This window comes from Phoxinus phoxinus (assembly GCF_949152265.1).
Source record: "Phoxinus phoxinus genome assembly, chromosome: 23".
Taxonomy (NCBI): domain Eukaryota; kingdom Metazoa; phylum Chordata; class Actinopteri; order Cypriniformes; family Leuciscidae; genus Phoxinus; species Phoxinus phoxinus.
The window spans coordinates 16956400-16977049 of NC_136898.1; the positions used below are offsets into that span (position 1 = coordinate 16956400).

The 20650-nt window shown below is 36.6% G+C and overlaps 3 protein-coding genes across 7 annotated transcripts in view; all 3 read left to right on the top strand.

Annotated features, from left to right (window-relative positions):
- The first annotated feature begins 2583 nt into the window (after window positions 1-2583).
- plpp5 (phospholipid phosphatase 5) lies at window positions 2584-8735 on the top strand. Of its 5 annotated transcripts, none has more exons than XM_079600140.1 (8): window positions 2584-3717; window positions 4511-4629; window positions 4831-4939; window positions 5045-5135; window positions 6228-6291; window positions 6559-6683; window positions 7916-8086; window positions 8170-8735. In XM_079600140.1, exons 2-8 carry the CDS (start codon window positions 4559-4561, stop codon window positions 8337-8339), a joined length of 801 nt encoding a protein of 266 aa, XP_079456266.1. In that variant the 5' UTR covers window positions 2584-3717; window positions 4511-4558; the 3' UTR covers window positions 8340-8735. The 5 variants fall into 5 exon arrangements, with proteins under 5 accessions (XP_079456266.1, XP_079456267.1, XP_079456269.1 ...); XM_079600141.1 differs by having other exon boundaries at window positions 3099-3364; XM_079600143.1 differs by having other exon boundaries at window positions 3152-3550.
- Window positions 8736-9936: 1201 nt separating this feature from the next.
- On the top strand, window positions 9937-17749 carry ddhd2 (DDHD domain containing 2). The gene is made up of 17 exons (XM_079598695.1): window positions 9937-10205; window positions 11369-11536; window positions 11659-11855; window positions 11929-12018; window positions 12104-12218; window positions 13401-13490; window positions 13663-13804; window positions 13888-14096; window positions 14226-14290; window positions 15271-15399; window positions 15474-15560; window positions 15753-15884; window positions 16194-16349; window positions 16434-16539; window positions 16629-16769; window positions 16863-17004; window positions 17095-17749. The coding sequence occupies exons 2-17, from the start codon at window positions 11407-11409 to the stop codon at window positions 17168-17170; spliced, it is 2007 nt and encodes a 668-aa protein (XP_079454821.1). The 5' UTR covers window positions 9937-10205; window positions 11369-11406; the 3' UTR covers window positions 17171-17749.
- Window positions 17750-17909: 160 nt separating this feature from the next.
- tacc1 (transforming, acidic coiled-coil containing protein 1) overlaps window positions 17910-20650 on the top strand; it is a 34791-nt gene continuing 32050 nt past the window's right edge. Inside the window, exon 1 of the mRNA XM_079598698.1 lies at window positions 17910-18101. The gene's annotated coding sequence lies outside the window, so the exon portion shown is untranslated. The remainder of the gene's footprint in view (window positions 18102-20650) is intronic.

Here is a 20650-nt window from a genome sequence, read left to right on the forward strand (position 1 = left end):
AAGATATATAATCATTAATATATTTATGTCGATGTTTACATCCATTCACAATGTACAGTATTATTCATCTGTATTAGTCAATTTGATATCACTAATCGTGTTGTTGTATATGTGCCCTTTTTGTCAAATGACATAATTGCTTGGCCGGTACTGTATTGCCCTCATCTTTCGGTCCATTGAGTAAAAATTCAGAGTTATAAGTGTTAGAAATAACTATCGGTCACCCGAGAAGATCAGTTCCGACGTGTTCAAACGGTAACGTTTAATGGTGTAGTGTTAAGCCACATATACTCCAACACTGCCATGTGTCTTAAACAGATATTTACCATTGTGAGTATTGAACAGGTGCCAGTGTGTAATATCAAATACGAGGAACCCATTATGTTTCCGAGCAGCGCTAGTTGTGAGACTGTGAGTACAATCTTTAAATAATGTGATTTGTTTAGTTTTTTTTACTCTCAAATTTTTTTTGGTTACATTTGTTTCCGAGTGTAAATATAATCCGACTTTTACAGTTTTTTTATTTTCGATCGTATTTCACGCCTCGTATATTGCTGTACTCATTTCAAAGGTATCAAACGGTACCTTAACCGCACACTTTGGTTTATCTCCTTTAGCATCGTTCTTCGATTGCGTTCGGTTGTAACGACACGCGCTTCTTTGCTAAAAGCCGAACCGTCGGATGTAGTGGGGAGGGCTGTACGGTTTACGGCAGAGTGTAGCATATTCCTCTCTGTGACTTGTTCTTGATGTGAATCTACTTAACTCAATAGCTTTGATGCCTGTGCTGTAAAGTGGAACTGTTACTCTCTTGTTACTGGTAGCTGTGCAGTCGTGCTGTGCCACAGTTTGCACGGATGAAGACTCGATCTCGACAGCTTTCGGCACATGGGCTTTGTATACTTACTCGTTAGTCATTCACATGAACGTTTTTATAGACCACAGTACAAGTATTATACGTGATGGCACCACCAGTATGTTTGTCACTTTATGGAAAGGAGGGAAAGCGCTGCAAGTTTCATTTTACTTGAATCGTGTCCATTTTGCCTTTTGTTCATTTTCTGTATTTATTGTTTTTTTTTGGTCTCGAAATGGAGCGTTGTTGGTGGATATCTGTACTGGATCCTTGCATCCGACGGCAAATTTAAGTAATTCTGACGATTCGACTGCCAAACTGAGATTTGTATGTTTATGAAAATAATGTGTGCTCTTACTTCCATCTGCGTCTTTGAAACATGGAAGGCATTTTGAGTCTCTTTTGCTTGTTTATGTTCTGATATGCGATATTTTTATAGTTTACATTTATTTTTATATAGCTCACTTTTATTTTTTAGAATTCATAGGCACTTTTGTTCTTGAAAATACCAATATTTGCCCTTATGTTTATGATTAAAAATATCAAGAAAATGCAGTTGGCGGGATGCAAAGCAAATGTTTGTTTTGCCTGGTCATTGTTGGTACTATTTTTACTCAAATTTTAATTTTCTTCATTTGGCCTTTTTTTTTTTTTTTTTTTTTTACATGTTTAATCGGATACGGATGATCACTAGAATTTGCCAGTGATATTTCGACAGTTTGTTTAAACCCTCGTTTAATTTTTTTTTTCTTCCAGCGGCATTTGTTGTTTATGCAGTGGTTCAATAACTGATCTGACTGTAGATGATTTGTTGCTATATCGATTATGCCGCTTCAAATGTTATAAGTGTATTACCTCCATTGATTCCAGTGTTTGGTGTCAGTGCACTGTACTTTGTGTACATTTTTTTATGTGTATTTGAAGGTGTCATTATCATTTTGTGCTATCCGAGCATGTTCTTTGTGTTGGTTAACTAAATTTACTAAAGGTGGTGTCCTACCAGCTTACACTTTGATTTCTGTGTACTGATTTCACATTCCTTTTAAATAGACTGTTTACTAATTCTTGCTACTGAGTTACAGAGTTTGTGTAAAGTTAAATGTTCTTGTAATATTTTTCACCATGCGCATTGAATCACATTACACACTCCAACTGAATAAAACTTATCCTAAATGATATGGCTTGGGTAGAATGTATGTCCTCTCCAAGTTTTCTAATGATGTAGAGATTTCTTTGGCTATGTTATAGCCTATGTCATTGCATTGTGTAAGAGAATGATGCTTGATCAATTGTACATAGTCGAAAGTGAAAAAAGAAAGAAAAAAACAACAACTCCATTGTCATTATATTGTAGTGTCATAAGAATGCTTGTAATATTGCTTCTGAATGTTTGTGAACGTAGAAACATTTTGTACATTTTCTTTTCTTGTATTTTATTTGACCAACTTTTGAGATGTATTTCTTCAGAATTCATAATTTATTCTGAGAGTACTTTAAGCGACATTCCACAGATTTAAACGTTTTCAGACTTGCCTGGTTTGACTTCAATAAACTGTAATGAATGTTCAAGTGTTTCTTTGAATCTACATTTGAATGAATTTGTCGTAAATATGTCGTCAAATATTTGCCAGTGGCTGAGGAAATTTCATAGACAGTATATAAGAAATTTGCATGTGCAAAAACTGTCGAGGGTTGGGTCTTCTTAAATGCCTGTGACAATCTCTAGAGGGCGTATGATTCATAAAAATTCGACTGAAATGTCAGATTCGTGCGAATCGATTCGCTTGAACCGTTTGTGATTCACTACTACATTCGAATCATCGTGTATCTAAATATTACTTATCACTAATTTTTTTTATTCATTTATTTAACATATAAGTCAGTAACATTGTTGAGTTCATAGCAAAAGGCTGACTTTGATTTTGCATGATTTTAAATGTTTTCCTAAATATTTTCAAAACTTTGAGTTAAAAATATTTTAGGATGCTATCCAGAAATCGGGTGAATTCAGGGTGATTTAGGACACTGTTTGCCATTTAGATGGCATGGGAAACGTGCCCTAATCAGCCTTAATTCTGCTGGTTTTAAGTAAGTAAAGACAAATGATAAAAGTGTAATTTTGTATTAGAAATTATTATCTGATTAATTTTCAATGCGAAAATGTTGCTATTTTAAAAACGAATGACAAATTCATCATTCATTCACAATCTCCTTTTTAGGCTACTGTGATTCACAAAGAATCGGTTCTATCGAATCTGTAAAAAGAACCTGTTCAATCAAAAGGCTCCGCGATTCGGACAGCACAGAAAGGACTGACGTGTAAATTGTCCGTGTATGTGGACTGGCTCGTCAGTCAGACCTCAGTATCGCTGATCTGTAGCGCGGTCAGCTTCTGCTGTTGCTTGACATGTCAAATATATATGAACGACAACATCGCAAAATTCGACGGTGGCTGCTCTCAACAGCCGACAAGGCGGCGGTTTAATCAGAAAAGGAAAGAATCCGAAGGTCTGTATTCAACTCCGCGCTGCAGACAAAAGACGGAGGATGCGCGATGTCGTGTTTGCGGAAATGTTCGTAAGCAAATACCACAGATGTGCCGCGCGACTGGGGGCGACTCTCTAGTGATGCTCTGGTTTCACTTGGATATTTCGATCCTTACTTCCGCGCTGGAAAAACTACGCTACATCTAACGTTAGAGCGTTTTGGAGCATATGGTTGCTGGTTTCTAGTTGTTCTAAACTGTAGACTATCTAGTAACACACCTGGCATCTTGTCTATACTGGTTTAAACTGTGGTATCTGCCATCCATCTTGGACCATTAATAAACCAGCTACCAGCTGTTCATATACCATCTTCAGGTAGTTAAACTGGAACATGGTAGATGGTTTCTAGCTGATCTAAGGTGGTGATTGCAACAAACCAGCTGCTAGCTGGTCATAATTCAGTTTGGTTTTTGGGCAACCAGCTTGTAATGACCTTCATAGACCAGTTAAAATCAAGATATCATCTTAAACTGGATGTTTTAACCGGTGATAGAACTCCTAGGGAAACTGTGCTTAAGCAAGTTGTATTTTTGAACATGGTAACCTTACCTGGTTTCTAGTTGGTCCAAGCTGTAGATCATCTTAGACCAGCAACTTGTTTATGCTGGTTAAAATTGTGATATCTTGGACCACCAACAAACCAGCTACCAGCTGTATGTATCATCTTAAGATAGTTAAACTGTTTTTTGATTAGATGGTTTCTAGTTGATCCAAGGTGGTCATTAGTTGGTGATCGGCAACAATCCGGCTGCTATGGTGATACTTCAGGTTGATTTTTGACCATCATAGACCAGTTAGAATCCAGAAACCATCTTAAGCTGTTTATTTTTACTAACAGGGTTATGTGTCGCATGCGTAATACATATAATAAATCAACTTTTGAATAACACTAATGGTTTATTTTCTAATGATGTTGGGTTTATAATACTAACCAGCTGAAGTGTCGCGTTCCCCGTCATATCTTCTCATTTCATGCTGGTGGAAGGTTGTTGGTGATAAAGTTTATCATTGATGTTCCTGCTTGGATTCTCAGATATTTAATTCAGTGCATCAAAATATGAATTCATGGTTTCACTTCAATGCAAAATCATCTTCCACTTTCTTCCAGGTTTTAGGGGAAGGTGTCTCCATATTCAATGACAAAACAAGACCAAAGATGAGGAAGAGTTTTGATAATGGCTTCATTGCTGAAGTTATTGTACGGCTACTGCTTTTATGTGTTTTTCTGTAAGTACACTTTATTCTTGTATTACTAAACCCCAACCCTTGACATGCTGTGTTTTTTTTTTTGACGGATCTAACTGGTAACCACTTTGTTCATAACCTGTTATATCAGTCTTTTGTTCTGTTTTGGAGAGCCCTGTGCCTCTGTTTTTTTTGTTTTGTGGAGATGAGGATTGTTCTCTCACTGTTCTTATGTTCTTGTAGAGTGACTGAGGGGATTCCTCCCTTCAGCCGTGAGATCCAGCCTGAGGAACTCTGGCTCTATAAGTTCCATCCCGTCAAAAGGGACCGTGTTCCTACCCGCCTTATGTTTGTAAGTGCTTACCACTCATATTCAGCCATGAAACTGCATTTGAATATGCCATGCAGGTGTTTGATTAAAGGGATATCATTACCCTTTTTTCTCTGATTTAAACAGTCTATCGCCCTCTTCGCTCCATTGGTGGTTATTTCTTTGTTTACCTTCTTGAAACAAGGTGGAAAGGAAGATATGAAAGAGGCATCTTTGGGTAAGGATTTAAGTGTGTGTTTTATAAATATTTACATATACTAAATAAAATTCAAAATATAATAATTTTACATAATCTTATTTTATTTTTTAATTATACTTTTACACTGCCAAAGGAGGGCAGAAAGAAAAAATAAATGCTGCGTTAATTACGTTAAATATTAATTATTATTTTTCAGTGTGTGTTTAGCTCTGTGTTTTGGTGTACATAAATGTATTAATTATATGGACTCATCATTTGGTTATTATTTATATGAACTCGTCATTCAGGATATGTGTAAGGGATAATGCAAATCCAGCTGGTTGTTATCGCTGAATAAACACTAAAAAAGTCAGGGGTCCTAATCACTCTGTCAGGTTATTCTGCGATAACAACCGGCTGGATGTGCATAATCCCGCTTATTACACGGCTACTTGCCACGTAAATTTCGAGACAAAATATTGATCCGAGTTGAAATATTTTAATAGCTCTTTAAATGCAAAGCTTCCATGGAGAGAGCAGTTGCTAGCGAGCGGCACGGCACGTTCAAACAGTATTTCACCACATAAATCATTATGGGGATAAAGATTTGAGATGAAACTGTTTTAAAATCATACCTGTTTGTTATCTTATCCATTACAGTGTACAAAAACAATCTTTGCAAAAAATTGCAGCAGCAGCTCTTGTATGAAACGAGAGCGAAACTGGGCGGCATAATTTAATATCTGTACTCAAAATATAGATTTTTAATATTCTATTAGCTCACCAAACGCAAAACTTCCACAAAGAAAAACCATTCCTAACAAAAGTGTATAGCGCTGACTTCAGTGACCCGGATGAGCCTGTGTTATCTGCTTTCAGCGGTTGTTATCGAGGGATAACATACAGTTGGATGGCGCGATTGACCAATCAGAATCAAGTATTCCACAGAGCCGTGTAATAAATTAAATACATTTTAATAATTATATATGTGTGTGTTATGTTGTTGTTGAGTTCATATAAAACATACATATATTATAGAATAGTTGAATGTCTCCCAGTAATGTTTGTTGATCTCAAAATATTTTGTGTTATTGCCGGCTAATGGAAGTCTCTATGCCTTTTGTATGACAGCTGTGACTCTGACCCTGGTGTTAAATGGGGTTTTCACTAATGCAGTCAAACTAGCCGTGGGAAGGTGAGTGACTGACCAATCCTATCCTTGTTAACTTTGCTCCAAACTGTGTTAATGGCTGCCTTAATATCCCACATCACTGCAGGACTGTACCATTTTCAAAATTAATTAATCTCAATCCATTTAACAAAGACTTTTTTTTTTTTTTTTTTACATTACATTAAGATCTCTCATTGACTTTCAGCAAAAATGAAGCATTTGTGGAAATTCTAGTAGAGAGGACTTGACACTCTCAGGCATAATTAAACTTCCTTTCTCCCTCCATACCAGGCCACGACCTGATTTCTTCTACCGCTGTTTCCCGGATGGCCAAATGAACCCAGAGCTTCACTGTAGCGGTGACCCGGATATAGTAATGGAAGGCAGGAAGAGCTTTCCAAGCGGACACTCTTCCTGTAAGAGCAGCTGCTGTGTTTACATAGTGCCATTTTTTTTTAAGTCAACCCTGAAACACTGTTCATGACCCATTTATTTCTGTTGATTGCTTCATTGCTTGATTGCTTCAGAGGGGATCTTGGTACATTTCATAAACATTTGTTTTGTTTGGAGTAAAGGGCATCACTGAATCATGCACAATAAAGCCAGGAAGATGTATTTAAAAAGTCAGTCAATAGGGACAATTTTTATTTCATGTTGACTTTAAACTTATTTTACACTCCAAATACACTCAAAAATCTATAGAAATTTAAGTAAAATAAATGAACAATAATAGTATAAATAAATCTTATTATATACTACTGTTCAAAAGATTGTGGTCAATAAGATTTTTTTATGTTTTTGAAAGAAGTCCCTAAGGTCCCTGGACACGGAGTCCGAAATGTAAAAAAAAAATTGAAAAACGCAGAAAATCGAACCCGATCCGATTTTTTTTTTATGACGGATGAAAGTTTCGCAGTCAGTGTGCAAACGTGATTGACATAAGGTTTGACATTACTCTCACCAAGGCTGCATAAATATTATTACAATTTAAGAGTACGTTTACACGACAACAATGTACCAAAAAATGGCAAAGATTTTCCTTCGCATCTTCCGTGTACAGAGTACAGACGACGACGTTGTCAAAATGATCCCCATTCACACGGATCCGCGAAAACGACAAAAACCCACCGTATCATTCATGCCAGGCCAGTTGGCGATGTCATTACTCATGACATCACCTTTTCACAAATTTGTTGACAATAACGGTATCATTTTCATAAACTTGCACTTTGAAACACGGTTTTAAAAGTTTCCGTTTTCAGGCGCCCAAAACACCGTTGTCGTGTAAATGAACGGCTAAAATGCATCAAATATTTTCAGTTTTTCCTTCCACTGTCGCGTAAACACCCCCTAAAATAGCTTTCTATTTTCCGTTTTCTATTTTAATATATTTTAAAATGTCATTTATTCCTGGGATGGCAAAGTTGAAAATATTTGATGAACTGAAAGCATTTATTTTAAATATAAATTGTTTGTAAAAAAAGTCACTTTTGATTAATTTACACATTCCTTGCTGTATAAAAGATTAAACATCTTACTGATCTTATATACATATATATGTATGTGTGTAACACAAAATAATAAAATATGACTTCATATTCTCTGAACATTCAGCCACCAACTTTCTATGTTTTTGTTGTTGTCACAGTTGCGTTTGCTGGTCTGGGCTTCACTGCCCTGTACGTGGCTGGGAAGCTGCACTGTTTTAGCCCTGCAGGCCGAGGTAAAGCCTGGAGGTTGTGTGCCTTCCTCACCCCCCTCCTTTTCGCCATCATGATCGCCCTCTCCAGAACATGTGACTACAAACATCACTGGCAAGGTGAGAATTACATGCCATCATCATCACTGCCCTAGTGACACGTATGTTTCAAGGCAATGACACGGTCTCCCGTTCACTTGCAGATGTGTTGGTGGGATCTCTCCTCGGTTTGGCCTTCTCGTACTTGTGTTACCGACAGCATTACCCAGCTCTCAACGACTCGAACTGCCACAGACCCCTCCGAATGAGAGAGGCAGCGGCTCTTGCACAGGAACGCAAGCCGGCCAACCCAGGCTACCTCTTACCTTTGTAGGAACTCGAATCCTGTTCCACCTTAACCCGACCAACAAACCATATACTGTGTGAAAGTTTACCAAGCTGCGATTATGTATATTTTTTTTGTATGTGTGCCGCCTGTCAACCAGCGAGTACGTTGCCTTCCTATACTGTTTTAGACCTACACGATGAATGTTTTGTGTATTGTTGAGCTGTCTTTTTGAAAATGTCTTTAACAATTTGTAACTTATCAAGCTCTTTGAAAAATTATGTGAACTATCCTGGTGAAAGAACTTCATGTATGTTAAAACGGCTTCTAGGTAAGTTTTACAACGTGGCAGACATATTTATAGAGATCTCCAGTAGAGACTGTATGCATACGGGAAAGCCCCTGATATCTTTGTCAATAAAGTTTGTGATGATTTCTAATGTATCAGCTGGAATTTGAGCAGATCATTCGACATTTAAGTGTCTGTGTCAACACTGTAGAAGATTACTTGCTGTGAGGAGACCTTTGCTCTATATTATGTTATCTGATACAGTATATGGAACATCACTCTGGGAATCTTCTGGAAGTGAGTCTATAATGTTTTATTTCCTGAGAACTTAAACTACCTTCACTACGAGGTCCCAGCATCTGTGGTCCATACCGAAGAACCAAGCAAGAACTAGATCATTCTATTCAACCAACAATCATAAAAATAATGTCAGATTTCTGACATACTTGGTAAAGCTATTTTTAACTAACTAATTTTATATTACAAGAGCATTTCACAATTTGCATGCAACCATGTTACACAACTTTCTCAGTTATAAAAGTTTAACATCCAAGAAAAGGCATAATTTGGAAACTATCTACAACATGGAAGATACATTTCCGTTATTTTAGTTTCTCAATTTGTATACAAAGTGTAGTCATGACATTTGTCAAACTTAACATCCGAACATCTCAACACCCAAAATTATCATATTTAATTTATTAGAAATTAAGTTTATTTAAAGTTTATCAGTATATAACAACCATTGGTCCCAAGCTTAATTTAGGTCACATTTGTAACATTCTTGTGTAGATTTTATTTAAATGTTGTTGTTGCTTTTTATGGTATTGCAAATTATTTTAAGCTGTATACAGTAAAAAAAAAAAAAAACTTTAAACTGAATGCATATGACTATATAATATATCAGTTGTTTATATATAAACTTTGAAGAAGCTTCAAGATTTTGGTTTGCATTTTTGGTCACTAATCAGTATTCTTACATTTGTGTTTTTTATTATCATGATTCTAAACTTCATAAAACTAATAATGAAACTTTGACAGCCATACTATAGGGAAAAAATACTATGGAAGTCAATGGCTTTTTAAAAAATATCTTATTTTGTGTTCAACAGAAGAAATAAACTCATAAATTAGGAACAACTTGAGGGGGAGTAAATGATAGAATTTTCAAATTAGGGTAACTCACTTTAAATGTCTTGTCAAACAGATTAAATAATTAAAGAAACAGTTCATTTAAAACAGAAGTCCATTCTCCAATGTGGGCTTTCTAAATATAAAATATAAAAGGACACATATCTTATGCAAGACATGACAACTAAAGAATATTAAAGCATCATTTGTTATTCTGAGATCATTATGCATGTGATTACGAGCACCATAATTTCAGATTCATTGACTCATAATAACCCATATCTCACCATGGTGAAATGCAGTTGCTGTTGTTGATTGATTATTTCAAAATCCCCCCTATCAGTCGACCTTTAGACTCAAAGAATACTTATAAGGTTTCAGCTCCTGGTAGATGCATTGCATTGCATTTAGCCTACTTCGGACTTGACTACCGAGGTTTGCTCTCTCTGTCAGAAGTCAATTTTGTCCTAAGCGGGCATCCTTACGAGCAGCCGGTGAGTAGATTGCGATGCGATTATGTTTTTCCCTCTTATTTGCCTTCATTTGTTGTATCAGATGATACACGTTCGTAATAGTTACGACCAGTAAGTAGTCAGTCTTGACATTGTGTTTTAAAGATTTCCAAACAGGCTTTTTATATGGCATTAAATCAATTGTCCTTGTGCTACAGTTTGTCTTTTTTTGCATTTTTTTTCATATCGAATCGTCAGTTATGTGCTAGTCTTGTATACTTAAGATGGCACGATCATATAAAATGCAGTTTGTTTATGTTTCATTGTCCTCTGTCACTCATTTAAATGTCGTGCCCTACTTTTGCAGTGCAATTGCAAACGCAAACGCCCTCCCCAATGTCCGTATGACAAAAACACTTTAGTTTGGTTATTTTGTATTGTCCACAACACATTGCCAGTGAACCAACAGATTATTTAAATGTTAGTCATTTGTTTTGCTGCCCTCATCCAATATTACGTAAGCGCTGCCGGGGCACCATACTGATGACGTAACCGCTCTCCTTGATGTTTGAGTATAATGTCAAAAGTCATTTGAAGCATTGAAATTGACAAATATAAAGTATAGTAAAATATAAAATATATTAAAATATAAAAAAATATAGTAAAATATAGAAAAATAGTTTAATGTTCATTTATGTCAATCAACATTTTATTAATTGACTAATATTGACTAATATTGTGTGTGAGTGTGTGAGTGTGTGAGTGTGTGAGTGTGTGTGAGTGTGTGTGTGTGTGTGTGTGTGTGTGTGTGTGTGTGTGTGTGTGTGTGTGTGTGTGTGTGTGTGTGTGTGTGTGTGTGTGTGTGTGTGTGTGAGAGAGAGAGATTTAACCTACATTGAGAGGAGAAAATGTCCCCCACAAAGATAGTAAAATTAGAAAATGTTGCCATTTGGAAAAGAGCTTCTAAGTGATGTTTTTTGAAAATGCAGAAAGTTTTCTGTGATGGGTAGGTTTAGGGGTAGTGTAAGGGGATAGAATATACAGTTAGCACAGTATAAAAATCATTACGTCAATAGAGAGTCTGCGTAAAAGTCAAAGATATAAAAGCAAGTTTGAGTGTGTTTGTGTCTGTGACTGTGTACACAAATGAGATCTCAGAGACCATTAGTGTATTACTAAAACACATGGCAACATTATATTTGCAGTCCGTTGGTCTTGGTGTGGCGTCTCTGCTCTTCTCAGCATGAATATTTCTGAGCTGTATGAACCCGTCCAGTACCACTGGTTCTTCAACAAGCAGGTGGACTCCAAGGACACTTGGCAACCCTTCAGCAGAGAAGACTCACGGCGACTGGAGGATGCTCACAGTCGAGGTCTTCCATTGTCTCCTGAATACTTTAAATCTATTGGTTGCAACTGCTGAAAGAATAGTTAAGTTTATTTAAGTACATATGTATTTTCCGAATTATAACCACGAGATCTGGTTTGTTTGCAGTGGGGAAAAGTGAAAAGGATGAAGTGGTAGTGGCTACAGATGGAAGACGGTATGACGTCAGGCTATGTGAAAGAAAACGTTACTCTGTGTATTGGGAACAGAAGCCCACCGAGGTCAGACGATGCTCCTGGTTCCACAAAGGCAGCAAAGAAATGATCTACACTCCCTATAGCGAGGAACTCAGTGATTTCCTAGAGGTGAGATGCACAGATTTTCTAGAATAAATAATTGTTTTACAGCTTTTAATACTTTTTCTTTATTCAAAAACAGGACGCCTATATGATTGCACTTACGCTGGACGAATGGAAGACGAATTTGGAGCTCCCAACAGGAGAAACTGTGATCCTTCACAATCCAAAGGTATTATTTGAATGCAAAGCTCATGGAAATTGGACACTTTTCTGTTCAGAAGTTACATTTTGTCTCTCTCACTGCTTTACCTCAGCTTATGACACAGTATCCCAGTGGTTGCAAGGACTTTCCCCCTTCCCCATCTGAACGAACTCAACCCGTAACTCTAAAGAGAGGAGTTGAGAATATTCCAGTAGAGATATCAGAGGGTAAGTGCAGCTCCCTAAAACTCTGTTAAAAATCTTAGGGTGTTACTAGTTACATGTTTCTGAAACAAATGGACTTCAAAATGGTATAAAATACCTAATTTTGGCCAAATTCTAAAGCAGAAATACTCATAGCCTTAATGTAGACAGTCCCAGAATGCATTTTCTCAGAGAGAAATGTAGACAACAATGATACTGAAAAAGATCAATAAAAACAGTTCGATAACTGAAAATTGACAATTTTGCCCAATATTTGTGTTTTGTGTTTTGTTCACTTTAATTTTTACTTTTAAAGTCACATTGTAAAAATACATTTTGTTATGTTGGACGCATGAACTCAATTGTTGCTGCTTTCCTTTTTGTAGAGGAGAGAGAGGGGCTATTAGATTTTGATGATTGATGACAATATAACCTTAAGTTTTATACACTTGAGTCGACAATAGAGTATGTAGTGCATGTGTACATTGTGTGTCATTTTGTTAGCTCAGCAACCTTCTAACATCAAACTGGTGTATTTCACCTAATATTTGTGTGAGCTGTGTAGTTTTATGTATATTAAAGTATCATGCTTTTAGCATAGGAACATGCATAAAACTACACAGTTTACAGAAATATTAGGTAAAATCGTCCAATAGAGTTGGATGTTATCATATTCCTATGCTAACAGTGTGAAACTTTAATACGCATAAAAATACATAACTAAGGCTACACAAATATTGAGTCAAACGCGGCACTCAATATTTGTGTAGCCTTAGTTATGTAAACTTAGTTATGGACGATTTTACCTAATATTTCTGTAAACTGTGTAGTTTTATGCATGTTAAAAGGTGCGTTCACGCCATGTCAGAATTACCGTAATTACGAGATTTTGACTTTGTACAACTACGAAAATAAACCATGGTTTTATTTTATCCGATTCCGAGAACAGAACGTTGCGTGTTGTCATCTTGAAATTATGTTTATTAGGGCATGCCGTGAACGCTACACAAGTATCACATTGTTAGCTTAGCAACATGCTAACATCAAACTCATTTCATTTGAGTCTCTCCTGTTCACTTTCATTAGGATGCTGCCTTAGATTTTTAAACAGTTAAAGCTCAAGCATGGCTTAGGGTTAGTGGTTTGTAATGTTTGTTAGCTAACAATATATGTCTTTTGATATATTTCCGTGCTGTGTTTCTGTAGGAGAACCAGAGATAGTAGACCACCTGGTGTTCATGGTTCACGGTATCGGTCCGGCCTGTGACATACGTCTCCGTGGCATTGTCCAGTGTGGTGAGCCTTTATCATCTAAAACTAAAAATTAACACTTCTTCCTAATATGTTGGATTGTTTAGCAACTATCGAGCAGTTCACAAGCCACGTTTATGACACTCAATGCTTAATGTTATTGTACCGTTTTTTTTTTTTAAGCATTCTGACATTTTTTTCCCCCATTTCCTTGCAGTTAATGAATTTCGAAACGCCTCCAACGGCCTCTTAAACAGCCACTTCAGGCAGAGTGAGGACTTGTGCATCATTGGAAGGGTTGAGTATCTTCCAGTCAACTGGCACAAAGTCTTACATGGAGAAACTACAGGAGTTGACAAGTAAGACGTTTGACTCTTTTCTCTCTCTCTTTTGTGTGTGTGGAAAAACCCTTCTTTTACTGTTTTATTTCTATTTTAAATAGAGACATTGAGAGAATCACACTGCCTAGCATCAGCCGTCTGCGTCAGTTCAGCAACGACACCGTGCTGGACCTTTTCTTCTACAATAGTGCCACATACTGCCAGACGATCGTGAATACAGTGGCCTCTGAGATCAACCGTCTCCACAGCCTCTTCCTTCAGAGGAATCCACACTTCACAGGACACGTTTCCTTGGTTGGACACAGCCTGGGTACGTAACTGTGCATTTCAGAACAGAATTGCTGTTTTGGTTTGGTGATATAATAACAACCAGTACTTATGGACAGTACAAATGTTTCATGCTTAAATTTTATCCAATAATGTGTCTTGTTTTATACAGGCTCATTGATCCTGTTTGATCTCCTGACGAATCAAGAGACAAGTGAACATGCCACAGCTCATGAGGTTTGTTGCTCACCAGTGTTGCTATTGTTAATTGAAACTAAGATTTATTTTTGCTAATTGAGGGAAATTTTTGCTAATTATTTTTTCTAATTGAGGGATAAAAAAGGTTAAATATTACATAAAAAAATGAGAAATGTTCCCTTGCCAACTCACTGAATAAAATACTGAATTATTTTATTTACAAATAATGAAGTACTAAAATTATTAAAGTAAAACTGAAATAAAAAAAAATTAAGGCTATATAAAAGATACTTGAAATGACATGGGCACATAATAAAATTACTTTTAAATTAAAATAAAATGTTAAATGTTAAACATAAATAAAAATGATGACTGGTTTGTCATAATATTAGTGCTGTCAAATCGATTAATCGCATCTAACATAAAGACGCGTGTATATATTTTATATATAGTATATATTTTATATATAGTATATATTTTATATATAGTATATATTGTGTTTGTGCATTAATGTCTCAATTGAATGGTTTGAGAATCACTTTGAGAAATATAACGTCCAGGTTTCTGGACATGAATCGTGTGGCTAATAAAAAGTAACTAATTGTTATTGTTGACTAATATTCCTCTGTAAATGCATTTTTTATTAATCCAGCATGTCTCTGCATTACTTTTTGACTTGTCTAATAAATCATAATAATAAAATAATTTCCTAAAAAAAAAACAATATATATATCATAAAATATTTTAAATTATTATTATATTTGTATTTATATTTTATTATTATTATGCAATAATTACATTATTTGCTATGACACATGTATTGTGAAAGACACTGTACAAAAAATCTAACAAAATATTACCATTATTTTGTTCTTCAAAATATACTGTTGCTGCTGCATCATCTAAATCTTTCAGCTTTTACACATTACTTTTTTTTTAAATAAGAGCAGAGTATCCTATTACTTTATAGATTTCAAAGAATATAAGTGTTCAATTGAATGTCTTTGTGGTCTGCACAGCTCCAGGAGGACCCTCATGTTGACACGTGCTGCAGTTCCTATGAGAGTCTGGAGGAGGCGCTGAAGAGCCATGGCTTGGAAGAGCACCTCAATGTATTGCAGAAAGAACAAGTGGATATGGAGGCTTTGGTCAGTTTTCTGTCCTGCAACGCATACCACACATCTTAAAAACACAACACTCCAATTCTTCATTCCCGTTTCAGACGCTCTGTTCAGAGGAGGACCTAAAAGATATCGGACTACCCCTTGGTCCTCGCAAGAAATTGATGGACTGTGTCAAGAAATGGAAGGTAATTCCTGGAATTCCTTCTAGCCTTGTTGGAGCTCATTGGCTCATGGCAGAAGTGGAAAGGTTTGCAATGTAGCTTAATTGTGTGAAGCTTCCTCTCCACACCCAGCAATGGAAGGGAAGACCGATAAGAGTCCATTGTTTTAGATCGGAACGTTTGTTTTATAGTAACTACTTCTTGAATATCCAACAGAACTCCAGAATCGGAAGTGGACATGCAGCCCAAAATGAGACGCTCTCCTCAAGTCTGGGGATGAGAAATGAACATCAAATCCCCACCACTAGTGCATTTGACTATCAACATTTTAATGTTGGCATTGGACAAGTAAGTACAAGTATAAAAAAAATATAACTGGCTAGAATGTATTTTAAATGTATTTAAATATATATTACATTATTCCTGTTAACAAAGCTGAATTTTCAGCATCATCACTCCAGTCTTCAGTGTCACATAATCCTTCAGAAACCAATCTAACATGCTGTATATAATATACAACTATTTATTTACTCATTTTTCTGTACCTCCAAGTGAAGGCTATTCTAGTTTCTTGAATCTCCATTAATATGAGTAGAAACATCTTAAGAATTTCACTGTTTAAGTTACAGTTGCCAAATAAAGTTCTTTATTCTGCAGGTATCCATTGACTATCCTCAGTTAGCCTTTCATCCTCAGGCTTTCTTTGCTGTGGGTTCACCCATAGGAATGTTTTTAACTGTTAGAGGTCTGAAGAGGATTGATCCTAACTACAGCTTCCCTACCTGCAAAAGTTTCTACAACGTCTTCCATCCAGTAAGACGCGCTCCAAAACACTGACTGAGAACCATATGTCTTCCTTAGAGCCATGTTCTTAAACCTTGAATGTAATCTGTGCAGTTTGACCCAGTGGCGTATCGGATCGAGCCCATGCTTGTGCCTCAAGACGTGGACTTGCCACCAATGTTGATACCCCATCATAAAGGCAGAAAGAGGATGCACCTCGGTATTTCACATCACTTTATGGAACGAAATCCATAGTTTTTACATTCAAAAACGTCTCTGAGGCTAACGAAATGTCTTCGATACCTACAGAACTCAAGGAAGGGTTGACTCGAGTCAGTTCTGATTTACTGGGATCCCTACGAATGGTTTGGCAGAGCATTTCTCAGGTCCCATCGCCAGCGCTCGCAGAGGGTGGACTCAGTTCCGTGACCCCTACTGATGAAGCAGAAGGTATCGAATTGCACTTTAACTATTCAGATATTTTTAAAAAATCCACTTCAGATTTTGAATGTCCCATCTCACATTTGAATATCTGTGGAGCAGTATCACCAATGGAGCACGAGCAGAGAAACTTCAAGGTGGGAATGTTGAATCGTGGGCGACGTATTGACTTTGTCCTTCAGGAGACACCAATTGAAAGTTTCAATGAGTACCTGTTTGCTATACAGAGCCATCTGTGCTACTGGTAAGAGAAAATCTTTCATGATACCTATGTATATATCATTCATATGTGTAGGTGCTCCGAAATAAATAATTCTCCTTGTTTTGTTTGCAGGGAGTCAGAAGATACTGCTCTGTTGGTTCTGAAAGAGATTTATGGAAATCTTCCAGTTGGATGTGCTCCTTTATAAATGTTATATACCTTTTGTATAGTACTGACTATACAAAGCTTTAATGCCAGTCCAGTCCACAGTTAGTCGATTCTCTCCACACGTTAACCAGCCAATTAACTACCTAAAAAAATAAGGTTACACTTTATTTTAAGGCGTCATTGTTACAGTGTAATTATATATTTAAGTACTGAGTAATATTAAGCAACTACATGCACTTACTATAGGGTTAGGATTTGGTTGAGAGTTAGTTGCACATAATTATGCATAATTTACTGTTATTACTATGGTAAGTACATGTAACATATGTAACAAGGACACTGTAAAATTAAGTGTTACCAAAATAATAATCAAGAATTTACATTTAGAGTCCCAATTGAACTGTTGCCAGGTATTAGGATATTGTTGCCAGTATTCTCAAGGCAGGCTTTGAGACATTTGATCAACACAATACCCTTTTGTGCACTAATGTGCTTTGTAAAATAAACTTTTATCTAATGTATTATGTAGCTTGGGTCAGTGTTTTCTAATTGTTGATTAATATTGTGTATTCATAATGTTATAATATTATTATTGTTATTAAATTCCTTACCCAAAATATTTTTTTTGTGATGCGTATCTGTATCTCAGATTCAATTCAGTTATACATTCTTCAGATACCAGCACTGTGTCTTTAAGGCAGAATTCAGACCATAACCACCGGGAAGTTCGTTCATTTCCCATTTATCCGTCTGGAATAGTGCGCCACACATTACAAAACATCCTCTTTCCATACAGAGTCATGAACTGCCCTCCCATCCTTCGCCAAGAGGTCCACACACAGCAACACAACAGCATTACTGCCGTCAGGGTTTACGAGTCCGTCCCGCTACTTGAGAAAATTCAAACTATTTATTAAGAAGACTTAAAACGACGTTTGAGATGCCCAGCTGTTGAAAAAACATCATAAAAGGTGAGGAAACGCCACAAGAATGATACAGAAATGCGTCTTTCTTTTTTCTTATCTGGAGGGGAATTAAAACTCCTGCTTGACATGAACGCGCGCTCGTGTTTACGCACGCTGTTCACGAGTCCGAATATTTCGCCTGTCAGAACAGAATTTCAGATTTGCTCTCAGTCGAACACTCTCGACAGTTCCATATCTGTAGCAGTGCATTAAATCAAGTTTAACGGTTAAACCATTAATTTTAGAATGTTCGCTTTTCAACATTTGAACGCTTCGCTCTTTTGAGGAGAACATTTTCATGAATCAGTTGAACCTCTGTCAAGCATGTCTGATTAAAACCAACTGTTTTAAATAATCGATTCGCGGGGAGTCCTACTTCCAATAATTGATGAATAATGACAAATCACGGAAGCATTTTGCGCTTTGTTTAGCATGACCAGAGTTTCAAACTCGGTCCTGGAGGCAAATAGGCTATAATGACATACTTTTTTTCTTCTTCTTTTTTAAAATTATATTTATAACATTCTATTAAACATCAATGTAATGTTTAAATAAGTATTCTTTTCTGATAGAAAATAGAAGTTTTCACCGGTTCAGTCACTAGGTTTCGTCTCCAGTTGTTAATTTCTTCAAATGCTATTCTTATTGTTTCTCATATAGGCCTAGACACTTTGCTTTATAGACTTCCATAGGAACATATTTGTTTTCTTAACCAATACATGTCTTTTAGGCTTAACAAGTCAACCTTTTTTTTTTTTTTTTTTTTTTTCAATCTAATCCAAACTTGGCCATGATGTTGTCTCTCAAAAGGGTGCTGTTGTTTTCACAAGTATATGCCATGGTCCCCTCGTTGGTCCCCACCTAGTTAATGCGACTTACACACAACAGTGCACAAATTTTATAATCCTACTGTAGTTTAAGTCCTGTGTTCCTTTCATAGTCACATGGTTGACCAATTCATGGAAACGTAAATACCCGCATCATCTTTGATGATCAGGGTTGGAAACTTTATATGAGCTATGCCGAAGGAAATGGAGAGCTGAATTGTCTCATTACCCAGTCAGTCACATGTGTTAACCACATGAGAAAACTGACCTCTACATTGAAGTCAGTACTGTAATTGTGTCTCTGTTTCATTCACCAAAGCAAAGGTCAGAGAGGTCAGGTTCACTCTCTGCACTCATACAAATAAAGACCTTCAAGTCCCCAAACTGCCCACATTTGGAAAGCTTTAATCAGAGACCCTCCCGTTTGTAGAAAGACTCACTGTTGGCAGATGTTTTTCACAAAGCTGAGGCACTGAATCAAAATGTGAAAATCTGTATTTTACAAAAATATACAATTATAAATGCCTGGTTTTGTCAGAAACCACTAAGTTACCAGCTGGCTCAAAAGACCTTTGCATGTGGATTGTGTCATCTTGGCTTGGTTTTCTCTTTCTTCCTGGTATTTCCAAGTTTCTTGAGGCTGAAGGGTGAGGTCACACCTAAAAAAACTCTCATTGCTTGGAAATGTGGAGTCTTGTGCCCATCAGTTGAGTTAAAATGCTGGAGGGTGAAACTTCTAGTGTTCTGAATCAGTGGAACGCTATCTGTCATGTTCATACTTAGATCTGGACCCCTGTGCACTGGACTATGTAATCGTCCCTTGTGGAAGAAGGATGTGGAAATATGTTGAGTCAACAATGGGAAGTTTCGCAGGCTGAGATCACTCATGGTTCTGTGCCTCTGAAAAGATACAATTCACTGAGACCCGACTGAAGAGAATTTCTCATGTTCCGTGCGCTCTAGTTCTAGTTCTGCTTGTTGCATGGCAACCATGTAAATACATGTAAGCACATGCTAGCGGCGTCTCATTTGGCCACATACATCATCAAGGATTTCTGAAAAGAAACCATTATAAATTTGACTTATTCCCAGTGAAGCATAAATAATTGCCGCCGACAAATGCAACCCCTGCAGCTTTAAAATGAGACACAGCAGCTGTGTCTTACATGTTTGCTTATTATTTTCTGAAGAACTTTAAAAATGGTTGTCTTTATTTGGTTAGAATTTGGGGTCCTCTGAGTGAAGCAGAAGTTGTCTTTCCAAGTATGCTTCATGGCCATACATGTGCTTTGAAGGATTCTCTATGAGGTTTTCTGGCATCATAGCCAACATTCTTTGTCTATTTGTTCTCCCCCACCACAAGAGGGCAGTCTTTACCAGATTATTTCATTATCACTTTACTCAAAAGCTTCTGGTAATACATGCACATCCTAATTCAGAGAGGTTCGGTCTTAGGTGTCAAAGTAATTATACGACATGAGTGCAAATCAAGAGACATTTGTTTTTACCTCAACAATGTCCAAATGCAATGATTTTTTTTTTTTTTTTTTTAAAGAATTTGAATTCTTTTAAATTCACCATGAAATCAAAATGAAAATTTTAGTTTTTATGCAATATTACAGTGTTTAGTATGCTGTTTATTAGGCTATAAATGATTTATCCATACACATCATTTTACTTTTCCGAAGTTACTAGCGACTCAGTATTTTCACTGGCCACAGTTTTGAC